Raw genomic sequence first — 13,613 nt, 5'->3', positions numbered from 1 at the left:
TTTGCTAAAGCAGCGTTCTCAAACTTTTTTCAAGTGGGGACCACTTTTTTAAGTCAGAACACCTTACTCTTGTTCCCTACATAAGCAAATTTATCATTTTTGTAGTTCATTTTAATACCAGTACCGTATACTTATATTTTAAAACACATTTAATTAATTAAAATTAATTTAATTCATTTTATTTTATATTTGTATTAACTAATTAAGTTACTGTTAACAGAAAAAAAATCATTTTCGTTTTTTTAACAAATCAAGGCTAGAGTTCGGATAATGTTTAACTTATTAACTAAACAAAATAAATAAATGGTAGTAGTCACATTAATGAGATGGATAAGCCTGCCAATTCTTGCACAGTTATTCTATATTTGGATATATGCTGGTAAGCTTAAGCCAGAGATCGTCATACACCGAGTCGATTTCGATACTTTGTTTTTATTAGAATTAGTGATGAAAACCCTTTCTCATACAGATACGTAAAAGCAAACTGAATTATAATCTGTAAAGCATCATTGTACAGTTCACTATATTCTCTTTTTACTTGTGATGAGGTCCAGAAATTAACCATACCTTTCATTTTAAGTCTGGTGTCATTTGAGAGTTAAATTAACTGTTCTCTTTCATTCAATGGAAGTTTGTTATTTTCAATATTACAATGAAAGGGATAACGAACCCATGAAAATTTGTTATTTACTTCGAGAATAAGTTTCATATTGTGACCTCAGAGTTTCTAGATGTGAACATATTTCATTGCACATTTATTTTCCAATAACGAAATCATTTTCAACCAAAAAAGACTTTAGGGTTGGAAATAGTGAAAAAAATCCTCTGTTTTACGGAAATGACTAGCAAACCAAGTTTCCTTTCGAACATCTTTATTATCAACATAAAATTTACTTAGTCTTACGTTAAAAAGTGTTAGAATTGTTAAAAAAAGTTATATACCTTCGACAGATGGCCCGTTTCGACGCTATGTCACGTCATCCTCAGTGTCTCTTGAACCACTGGTGATCTTGACTTTGCGATATGCATTTGTCGATGGTAGGGGTTGGGGTGTGTTGTTCCTATGGTGGGGGCTGGCTGTTTGTGTGTTATGATGTATTATGACGTCGAATAATGTGTGCGTATTGAACTGCAATTGTGTGTTAAGTATATAAAATATATATAGCACAAGACAATGGATACAACCCAAACATAATAGACACACTAATAAGAAAGGCAAAACAAAAACAGAACAAACCAACACAAACACCACGTGAGAATAAATACATAACATTAACATATCACAATACCAATACTCACAAAATTGCAACTTCATTCAGAAAACTAAAATACAAGATGGCATACAAAACAAATAATACAACACAGAAATACCTAAATAAACACATTAAACATTCAAATAAATATAATTCAACTGAAGTTTACAAATTAAAATGCAATAGTTGCCCACATTTTTACATAGGACAGACAGGAAGATCCTTCACACAAGATATAATGAACATATTAAAGTTATAACCAAACCCTACATCACATCAAATTATGCAGACCACATTATCAATAATAATCATGACTACAATAATATAGAAACAGATATGGAAATTTTACACATCACACCAAAAAGTTCACAGCTAAACATCCTAGAACAGTACGAAATATATAAGAATACAATAGCATACCCACAATATATACTTAACACACAATTGCAGTTCAATACGCACACATTATTCGACGTCATAATACATCATAACCAGGCTTCGAGACTTTGGACCCGATACAATAAGTTTACTGTGCATGCAGTATAGGTTGTTGACTCGCTGCAGGTAGCTACAGATGTGTTGAGGTAACAACGTTACTATTTAGAGTAGAGTACGGTAGTATGGGGAAACACACACATATGTACATTCTGAAAGTAAATATACATTACACAATGATAATGTCAAAACAATGTGAAAAGCATTTATTCTCCTCTCTTTTATAAGCATTTGTGTTTAATTATACACAGTGTTAATGGTGGAAATAAGTATGTAGCAATTTAAATTTTTTTATTTATCCTATTGGTCGTCTTTAGGAAATGCAGTTACAGTACCGAATTGCAATGAACCTACTACAAGATACGTTCTCAGTGTCTCAAACGTAAATCTTTTTCGGTTGTCTGCCAAAGTTTGTACTGTGGAAAGAGGCGCTCTACGTCGCATGACGTGATAGGAGCAAAACGAAAAAACCTATCATCACTGCAGTCTCTAAGAGACAGTCCTTTATTCTCGGGTGACTCTATGTCCACTAATTTGCTGTTAATGTTATACAATGTTCCATATTCGTTATTTTTACATAAAATTGATTTCCACTTCTGTTTTACACGTTCAGTAACCGGTGTACTTGGTGTCTCATTAATTCTTTGCGTCATTTTCTAAATTAATTTGAGGGCTTCCGGCATCTCTTGCTCTGACTTTTCTAACAGTGTAATAGTTTCAGACACACTTTGTGTGAAAACCAAATTATTCGTCAGAACCTTCAAATCCAGAGCGTTTTCCTTTGCGTATTTGTTGGCATTCATTCTACAGTACCCCCACCCACTGTATGCTTTACCACTATACTCAGTGCGCCGTTATGCGAATTTCCCACTGAACTGCTCTATTGGGTCCGAAGTTTCGAAGCTTGATCATAACACATAAACAGCCAGCCCCCACCATAGGAACAACATACCCCCACACCTACCATCGACAAATGCATATCGCAGAGTCAAGATCACCAGTGGTTCAAGAGACAATGAGGATGACGTGACATAGTGTCGAAACAGGCCGTCTGTCGAAGGTATAGACCTTTTTTAACAATTTTAACACTTTTTAACGTAAGACTAAGTAAATTTTATGTTTTTAACAAAGTGTTAACGAGAACTTTAATCAATAATCTTTATTATCTCATTCGCATTGAGAACAGTCAAAGAATTACCTTGTAGAGAGAGATTTAGTTCGTTTAGTTTTGAGAGTACATCTGAAAGATATCCCGTTGTACTTAGCCACATGTCATCAACTGATGTGCAGCGAAAAGATGGTCAGAAAGGGCACGTTCATAGTGCTTTAAATCCCTCCTTTGTTGCTGAAAGTAAGCGTGGGAAGTCGGTAGACAGATAGGATAATAAATTTCATAAAATGTCAATACTGGAAGAAAAGGTGAAAGGAGATTGCCATGTGTTATTTACATACTCTGAGATTTTCAGCTATATTGTGATACACAATTTGTTTGAATTTTATTTTTTCGTCTGACCTTTTTGAAGGCCCACAAGGACAGACATCGAGGACTACAGGTGGTCCGCGGACCATAGTTTGAGAAACGCTGTGCTAAAGAATCCCCTTCTTCATTTACTTAAAAATGTCTTTTTTTAAAGAAATTGGGGGTTCATTGCCGCCCTCACATAAGCCCACCATCGCATCGGTCCTTATCCTGAGTGAGATTAACCCAGTCTCTACCATCATATTCCACCTCCCTCAAATCCATTTTAATATTATCCTTCCATCTACGTCTCGGCCTCCCCGAAGTCTTTCCCTCAGGTCTTCCACCTAACAGCCTGTATGCATTTCTGGACTCATCCATATGTGCTACATGTTCTGTCGATCTCAAACCTTTGAATTTAGCGTGCCGAATTACGTAATTCTGCGTTGTCTGTCCCTATTGTGCTGTAACATATTAATTATATTATTTTTTACTTTATACACAGAATGGAAGGAGTCCATAATCGTACCTATCTTTAAGAAGGGGGACAAGACTAACTGTAGTAACTTTCGAGGAATATCACTTTTGTCGACGTTGTACAAAATTTTATCCAATATTCTTTTCAGAAGATTAGCTCCATATGTAGATGAAATTATTGGGGATCATCAGTGTCATTTTAGGCGTAATAGATCAACTATTGACCAGATATTTTGTATTCGACAGATAATGGAGAAAAAATGGGAGTGTAAGGGTGCGGTGCATCAGTTATTCATAGACTTCAAAAAAGCATATGACTCGGTTAAGAGAGAAGTTTTATATAATAATCTTATTGAATTTGGTATTCCCAAGAAACTAGTTCGATTAATTAAAATATGTCTCAGTGAAACTCACAGCAGAGTCCGTATAGGTCAGTTTCTGTCAGATGCGTTTCCAATTCACTGTGGGCTTTACTTTTTAACTTTGCTCTAGAGTACCATTAGGAAAGTCCAAGAAAACAGAGAGGGTTTGGAATTGAACAGGTTACATCAGCTGCTTGTCTATGCGGATGACGTGAATATGTTAGGAGAAAATCCACAAACGATTAGGGAAAACACGGGAATTCTGCTGGAAGCAAGTAAGGAGATGGGTTTGGAAGTGAATCCCGAAAAGACAAAGTATATGATTGTCTCGTGACGAGAATATTGGAAATTTATCTTTTGAAGAGGTGGAGAAGTTCAAATATCTTGGAGCAACAGTAACAAATATAAATGATACTCGGGAGGAAATTAAACACAGAATAAATATGGGAAATGCCTGTTATTATTCGGTTGAGAAGCTTTTATCATCCAGTCTGCTGTCAAAAAATCTGAAAGTTAGAATTTATAAAACAGTTATATTACCGGTTGTTCTTTATGGTTGTGAAACTTGAACTCACACTTTGGGAGAGAAACATAGGTTAAGGGTGTTTGAGAATAAGGTGCTTAGGAAAATATTTGGGGCTAAGAGGGATGAAGTTACAGGAGAATGGAGAAAGTTGCACAACACAGAACTGCACGCATCATATTATTCACCTGACATAATTAGGAACATTAAATCCAGACGTTTGAGATGGGCAGGGCATGTAGCATGTATGGGCGAATCCAGAAATGCAAATAGAATGTTAGTTGGGAGGCCGGAGGGAAAAAGACCTTTAGGGAGGCCGAGACGTATATGGGAAGATAATATTAAAATGGATTTGAGGGAGGTGGGATATGATGATAGAGAATGGATTAATCTATCTCAGGATAGGGACCAATGGTGGGCTTATGTGAGGGCAGCAATGAACCTCCGGGTTCCTTAAAAGCCAGTAAGTAAGTATACACAGAATACAGATACAATATAACTTCGCAAAAAGCCATTGTTTAACACAAAAGAATAATATTCTGAAAGATATATATTTCACAAATTAAGAGATTGTTCTTTCTACTGTGCTTAATATACTACACCGGCAACACGATTATGCAGAGAGAATTTCGCAATAACACACTTTTGGACATGAACAACGATATTTTGAGATGTATACATATATATTAAATTTATACAGCGTTATTTTGAGTGGGCTTACGTACATTCACATACTGCGTACATTAGAAACATGGCAAAAGTATCATTGATTTGCAGGCCACCAGAATGGCTCAGTCGGTTAAGGCACTTGCCTGCCGATCTGAAGTTGCGCTCGGGCACAGCTTCGATCCCTGCTTGGGCTGATTACCTGGTTGGGTTTTTTCCGAGGTTTTCCCCAACCATAAGGTGAATGCCAGGTAATCTATGGCGAATCCTCGGCCTCATCTCGCCAAACACCACTCGCTATCACCAATCTCATCAATGCTAAATAACCTGGTACTTGATACAGCGTCGTTAAATAACCAAGTAAAAAAATCATTGAATTGCATTTTGATATGCGTACAGAAGTTTTGGAAGTTCCTAAGTGAATGGCTGCAAATTTGAGCGACTGTTCTTCAGTTCTATTTCAATACAACCATTGCAAATTTAATGCTAATCGCACTGAAATTGCAGTTCCTTAAACACGAAAGGCATATTAGTGATCATCATAGGAATATGTGGGATAAAAAGTCTATTCTTTTCGTTTTGCCAGTTCATATTATCACTTCTATTACGTTTTACACGAGTTTTTTCACATCAATTCTTGTTCCATTGCATAATTTTGGTGGATCAATATTTCACAATAGTCCTAATGGTGATTCCGTATTAAGTATTTTGTGGCAATCCTTGTGGTTTCAAAGAATTCAAGAATTCAATTGGTAAAACACAGCCTGCTCACTATCTATAACCAGATCGAAAAACTCGTAATACAGTGCTGGACTGAGCAAAGATACTCATTGCTTGAATTGTCTATATTTTATTCTTGTTATTTAGTTTTGTGTTATTTTTTTCCACGGCCTCGTGAAAGTCGATGTTGAATACAACAGACAATAATAATCGAATTGTTAGCCGATCGTTTCCAAATGCTTGGCCACCCCAATCACCCTATCTCAATGCCTGTGATTTCTGGTTGTAGAACTATCTGAAAGACAGATTTTATCAGGGGAACGTTCGCACATGTGCAGATCTGAAGAGAGGTATTGGGTATACCCATGGATATGCTTCGTGCAGCATGCTATCCTATGCTTTCAGACCGTCCTGGACACTGATGGGCACTATTTCGAGCACACTTGGTAGTCTGAGGGGCGCCATGTCCACAAAAACTAGGCATAGTGTATTATATAACAAAGCATTAAAAATGTTTAAAACAATTGCTTATTCAATATTTCTCTTCCCCTTGTTCTTCGCAATGCTCACATTATGTTTCATGTTCGTTGTTGTTGTTTTCTGATGCCAGGCGTTTGACAATAAAGTCATTTGACCTCTTGCACTCCAATATTTTTCAAAGATATTATCATGGTCAACCACTGAAGCACAGATTTTGAGTTGTTCCGAATCCATTTCTTGGTTTGAGTTGCACAATGGGCAGTTAGGGGACTGATATATTCCAATTCTGTGCAGGTGTTTGGCCAAACAGTCATGGCCTGTTGCCAATCTAAATGCAGATATAGACGATTTTCGTGGTAAATCGGGAATTAACTGTGGATTATGATGCAGAGAGTTCCATTTTTTCCCTTGAGATTGTGTTATCAAATTTTGTTTGTTGAAGTCTAAGTATGTAGATCTAATAAATCTTTTCACAGAGTAATACGTAGATTTAGTAACAGGTCTGTAAGTAGCAGTGCTGCCCTTCTTTGCTAAAGCATCCGCATTCTCGTTTCCCAGGATTCCACAATGTGATTGTATCCATTGGAATACAATTCTTTTATTGAGTGATATTAATTGAGAGAGCATTTTAGTTATTTCTGCTGTTTGAGATGAAGTTGTGTGTTTAGAGACTATTGATAGAATAGCTGCTTTGGAGTCTGACAATGTAACTGCATTCTTAAATTTATTGATGTGGCATAGAAGATTCCTGAGACTTTCACTTATTGCAACGATTTCATGTTCGTGTGATTACTCATTTTTCACATAGATACGGTTAAGTAGAGAAAGTTTAATTATAATCACCCGTAATTAAGATTGTATTGTAAATATATTTAGGATACAGAACATATTATTTCATTGATCTTCTGAACTACTATTCAGTTTTTAATGGTCATTGTTTTGTCGGAGAAGAAGTGTGCAGTATTAAATTTGAGATATACTAAATTATTCTTGTAAGGTTTATAAAAGCCGAAACATTTGCGTGCTCTATGGTGAAGAACCATTAGGTTAGATATTCTCAGTATTTGTTTATTTCGAAACATTTTCTTATAATTAGACTTTGATACTGTCTTCAGTAATAAAATACCCTATTCGAAAAGATGTCTGCGCACCTGTTATAGAATACGAATTAAATTCTTTTACACATATTACTGTAAAGCCAGGTGCACACAGAATCAGACGCGGCGCGACGGTCACGAGCAGACACGGAGAGACAACATCAAATGACTGCTAGAAGTTAGTCGCGAGGAGACTGTCTGGTAGCTGCAGTGTACTGCGCATGCGTTAGTAGTGGCTATGATTGCGCGCTTCACTATCTGCAAATACAATATTGTTGTGTAATGCACATTATTCATAATGGAGCTCGCGGATAAATTAGTTGTTTTAGTGCAGGAAAGATACGTTCTGTAAGAATCTTTGAAACAATAACACGACAATAACGTGGTTTCTAAAAATATGTGAGAAATTGCAAATGAGATGAAAGCACCAGGTGGATAATAATATTGATAATAATAATTTGTAGTAGGCCTACTTCTATTATCTATACTTTCATTCATTATTGGTTTAATATACTATTTTTCATTTATTGTGAGTCGTGAAGTAGTCATAAACATACAAAATGACGTTTGTGCACTACATTAGTAGTATTTAATTCTAAAGGCTCATTCACAATGAAAATTAAACATAACGTAAGCGTTAACTTAACAATATACACGTTACGGTAAAATCAAGAAGTCATACCATCATTCACGATGGGAACATAAATATAACCGCAAACATGCTTAGTAACCATGGAAACGTAATAACGACGCCATTTCCTCATATTCTGTGGTATACTTCAGCGCTCCACGATTGTGTTTTGTTTGCAAATCACGTAAGCATAAGCATGGAAGTTTGGAGTTTGCAAACTTTCATGTTAGCGTCTTACGGTAATATTATCGATTTATTAATTTGTCCTACAGAATAATATCTGTGATATTGACAATTAATATTTAAGGAGAAAAATTCGCTCCGGCGCCAGGGATCGAACCCGGGTCGTTGGTTCTACGTAACAAGCGCTCTAACCACTGAGCTACGCCGAATTCTATCCACAGCACCGGACCGAACCCCTCTCCTTCGTTGTTTCCATTTTGGCCTGACTCCAAGTTAAGCATAAATATTGACGCATATATCCAATGTCAACTGCCATTATACTAGGAGCGCACTCAGCTGAGTGATTTGTTTGGCCGGGATTCCGCAGTTACGTGCACAGTAATCTGTACAAATATATGCACTGCAGCTATGAGAATATTATCGATTTATTAATTTGTCCTACAGAATAATATCTGTGATATTGACAGTTAATATTTAAGGAGAAAAATTCGCTTTGGTGCCGGGGATCGAACTCGGTCCTTGGTTCGTTCGGGGTTCGGTCCGGTGCTGTGGATAGAATTCGATGTAGCTCAGTGGTTAGAGCGCTTGGTACGCAGAACCAAGGACCCGGGTTCGATCCCTGGCGCAGGAGTGAATTTTTCTCCTTAAATATTAATTCTTACAGTAATGTTTATGTCAATGTTTATGAGAATCATTGTGAATGATCCCATTTGGTAGCCTGGGCGCAAATTTCTGTGTTTATGTTACGGTTATTTTTAATTTTCATTGTGAATGGGCCTTAAGATTCTTTGAATTCTATTGATTTTTAGGCGTATTAGGCATACTTAGGAAATAATAACAAAAATACAATGGATTTTCTCATATAAACAGTCCTCTTTCATTGACGCCATTTTCTAGCGTAGGCCAGTTTTCTAAACCCACACAGCCAGCAATTCAGTTGTCGCGAGCAGACCGTGTTAAGTGTTGCAAGGCATTTTAAAGCAAAACCACATTGCGTCGCGTCTCATTCTGTGTGCACCCGGCCTTAGGGAACTCCTTGTCTGTTACCTATCATTGTCTATGTCCCTTAAAGTCTCGTTTCTATTGTGCATTCAGTTTTCTTCTCTAATTTGTCGCCTGTGTTGAAAGAATTAGCTATTGACTGCCATGTAGAACCTAAGTAATATTACGTATAAGATCAACTTGAAAGTACCTTCTTGCCAACAATACCGCGTTTATCTTTGTAATGGCGACTAAATAAAGGAAATTAACTAACATACAGAATGTGATGTCAAGGTTAATCCCCAAATAATACAGTCCCAAAAGAAAACTGTTTGCCAAAGACCGTAAATTAATTTATTTTTTACATTTCCTCGTTTTGTAGGTAGGGAAATTACCTCATCTACAAGTGGTGGACATCAAAACAGAATGCGTGGACCACAGTTATGATTTCACATCTGAGATAAAAGTTGAAGACTTCCGTATGGTGAAATCTGAAGTTGAAGACACCTCAGAGTCTGTTATCTATCCTGTGGTGAAGTATGAAGTTGATGTAAGTGTTTCACTATCAATATGTCGATGTAGCTACAGTCCGTTTTATGTATTTAAGAGTCGTTAACAATCTCAGAATGCTACCATTTATTTACTATTTTCTAATCTTAGACTGCAGTCATTTTTGGTTATGTAATAAGGTAATATTCCAGAATCACATATTTCTGATAAAGCAAACGGGCTGCTGAACTTTGATTTCTTTTAAATATAAATTAGAAGAATAACTTACGATGAGTTGCCAGACCTAATGTGTTGCAAATATTTAATGCAATGTAGGCTATTCAACTGTGTTCATTTTTTATTTTTTGTTTCTTATTTTTATTGTGTACACTCACTTCAATCGTCTTTTTTAATGTTATTATGTAAATAGTATTTTCTTTTAATTTAATCTCATATGTTTACCACAGCATTCATTTTTGTGTATCCTTTATTCAAATCTCTCTGTTTATCACTTCATTATGTAAATCGTGTTCATTTAACACCTAATACCAATATGTATTCCACTATATATACTCATATTATATTATTATTATTATTATTATTATTATTATTATTATTATTATTATTATTATTGATGTGCTCTACGGCCTTAACTCAGTCAGGTTAAATAAAGCCACTATTATTATTATTATTATTATTATTATTATTATTACTACTATTATTATTATTATTATTATTATTATTATTATTATTATTATTATTACTACTATTATTATTACTACTATTATTATTATTATTATTATTATTGTGCTCTACGGCCTTAACTCTTTCAGGTTAAATAAAGTTATTATTATTATTATTATTATTATTATTATTATTATTATTATTATTATTATTATATATCTGGAATGCATTGAAAATTTAGAACCTAGCAAGAGGATTTCATTGTAAATTTATAATATATGTTTGTTTACAATAATGTAGAAATTACTATGCTAGGCATTAAGCAAGGTGTTTAAACTCATATACCGGTTCATTCAAATGTTACGAAAGATTTGAATGTCTTAAAACTTTTTTAAGAACTGAGTTTCCTTACTTACTAGCTTATAAGCAACCCCGAGGAGGAACTAAGTTTATATAAAAATGAAAATATACTTTACTTTATAAATGATTTAGGTTATTTTATTACAATCAATGTAACATGATTAAAGTATGTAGTGCTATTTGAAAAATTGATGACGTCACGTGTATCTTGTACCATAATGTAGTTACATGCACCAAATCTCCACACTCAATGTTAGCCCCTCGTTCTAACATAACGCTCAAGAACAAAAATTCCAATACCTATGCAAACAAAAAAGTTATAAGTGCACAAGATAAATGGAACAACCTGTGTACTGAGTTCCATTATCCATATATTAGTTTTTAATTTAAAAACAGTTTTAAAATGTTACTGTGACTAAAGTAACATTGAAATTGTGTTACGTTAGCGACACCTCATGTTGGAAAGTTATAAACTAACAGACATATTCTTTTGTTACCAATATCTTCCCGTCGTTAGGTACTTTAATAGTGGGTTTTAGAGCATTGCAAAGACTTCCAAGGAGAGAAAGCAAGAGAATCGTGCATTCAGAACTGTAGACAAAATAGTCGAAGAAAGGCAAAAACAAAGGAAGATATGAGACAGTTCAGAAAAAGGGGACGAAATAATAGTGTGTTCAAGAAGAAGAAGAAGAAGAAGAAGGCAGAAATAGGAAAGTCTGTATGTGTAAGATGAGAGAGAAAAAGGCTAATTGAATATCTCCCTCGAATCAGGGTGTAACCAACAAATGTATTATATCCATTTCATGGGAAAAGAAAATAATTTCAAGGGCATATTTCGTATATATATGAAGGATGGGAATGAAATCAGTTCAGAGAAAAGACTTTGATTTTATATAAAAGTCATTACCACCTTTCTAAATAAATTTATTGGAATCATTAGGATTGAAGTTCAGATCTGATATAGCAAACAAATTATCTACATGATCAATTAAATCAATCTTCTTAATGTATCCAGCTGTTTGCTGACAACATAAAGTCCACCATAGTCCACTGTAGTCTATTCAGTTGCGGTATACCGTAAACCCACACACACCAACTTGTACCTGAACACGAATAGTTTCCGTCACAAAGCGCAGCGGATGGGCATACTTAACACACTGGCCCATAGAGCAGTCTCTATATTGGACCCAGAGCAATTAGACACTGAATTTCAACACCTGAAGCTCACCCTCCAGCAGAATGGATATTTGGCTAAAGACATCACGGCCTCTTTGAATAGAGCAAGACACAAGAAGCAGCAGCAGCCCATCACGGACTCACTAGAAGTGGAGAAACCAGCCACAGCCTGTCTACCATTCACAGGGAAGTTGGCGGGAAAGATAAGCAGACTGCTCCACAAACATGGAATAAAAACAATCCACAAACCTCCGCCGAAAATCAGGAACAAGGTCAGATCAGTAAAAGACGATCTAGGCCTCAGAGTACCAGGGATCTACCACATCCCGTGTGAATGTGATGCGTCTTATATTGGACAGACTGGACGCACAATAGCGACGCGTCTTTCGGAACATCAAAGAAGCATCTGATTAATACAGCCCGAAAAATCCGGATTGGCTGAACATTGCATTGAAAAAAGCCATAGGGCTAGTTTCAATAACACCGAGGTCCTGGTAAAGTGTGCGGGCTATTGGGATAGACGAGTAAAAGAAACCCTGGCCATAGTGGCGGAACGCAGTAACCTGAACCGGGACTGGGGTCTCCAACTAAGCGCGGCATGGGCACCGGCTATTAAATTTTTCACCGCCCGGACGATGGGCCATCATCAGTGGAGGACACAGCAGAACTCGTCCGCCGAGCCCACCGTGAGACCTAAGGTCATTCAGCCAGAAAGCACAAAGGAAGACGACATGTCGGCCGCGTTCTCGCCGCGGTCCGCACTAATAACAGCCAATAGGCGCACAGCTCCTCGGCTGACTTCCTCTGGCACTATAAATTAAGGAGCTGGGTACCCTCAGATATCATTTAACCCTGAAGATGAGAAAGATGAACATCCTCGAAACGTCGGTGGATCACCAACTTATGACCTGGCTGGAAGCCCGAGAAAATTTCGAACTATTCAGTTGTTTTTCACGAGAAATGAGGGGTATTTTGATCGGTGTTCATTATAGATGTCTGTTGCTAGTAGCCAGAGTTGGAGTGTAGTCAATATATACTGCAGGGCTGTATCTTCTGCAACTGGTACTGATGATTTTAATTTATTCTTTTGTGGTTTATGGACGGACAGTATAGAAGAAAGTGTTCCAGATCTTCATCATGATTATTACACCACAGACAAGTAGGATTATCAGAAATGTGAAATCAGTGTAGGTACAATTGAGTGACAATGTGACCTGTTCTGGCTCTTGTTAAAAATGTTTGAATATGTGATCAATTAAAGCTCTTCATTATTTGTTCATCTTTTCAGGAAAATTTGTTCGATATGGACAGAGTTCAGCAGGAAGAGAAAGTGGAAATATCTTCGAATGAAGATGACATTTTGCTTACGAGGTGAGTATAGTCTGCTTGTTTTGTTTCTTCTTTCAATCTTTAACAATTTCGTTTAACATTTCAGTTTTCGCACGGTTTACTATTGTAAGCCACTCAATTTTGTGGTGTGATGATGTCTTTGCAAATAAAGCATTCACATGCTTCATTTGTTATTCTGTCAACTCCTGAAGGACAAAATTCTGGGACACTGGCAATGCCGATATAAC

General features: G+C 36.2%; 1 protein-coding gene across 10 annotated transcripts in view; it reads left to right on the top strand.

The window, feature by feature from the left end:
- The window catches only part of LOC138691812 (zinc finger protein 234-like), an 82,989-nt gene that overhangs the window by 23,155 nt on the left and 46,221 nt on the right, over positions 1-13,613 (top strand). For 6 of the 10 annotated variants that reach the window (XR_011329968.1, XR_011329969.1, XR_011329967.1 and 3 more), the window contains exons 3-4: positions 9,710-9,877; positions 13,325-13,407. Coding sequence is in view for 5 of the 10 variants with exons in the window: in XM_069814264.1 (XP_069670365.1) it covers positions 9,710-9,877; positions 13,325-13,407 (251 nt within the window). In the remaining 5 variants the exon portion in view is untranslated. Of the gene's footprint in view, positions 1-9,709; positions 9,878-13,324; positions 13,408-13,613 lie in introns of those variants that run through there. The other 4 variants (XM_069814269.1, XM_069814266.1, XM_069814267.1 and 1 more) reach the window with 3 other exon arrangements.

This window comes from Periplaneta americana, chromosome 16, assembly GCF_040183065.1.
Source record: "Periplaneta americana isolate PAMFEO1 chromosome 16, P.americana_PAMFEO1_priV1, whole genome shotgun sequence".
Classification (NCBI taxonomy): Eukaryota; Metazoa; Arthropoda; class Insecta; order Blattodea; family Blattidae; genus Periplaneta; species Periplaneta americana.
This window is presented reverse-complemented; position numbering and strand designations above follow the sequence as displayed.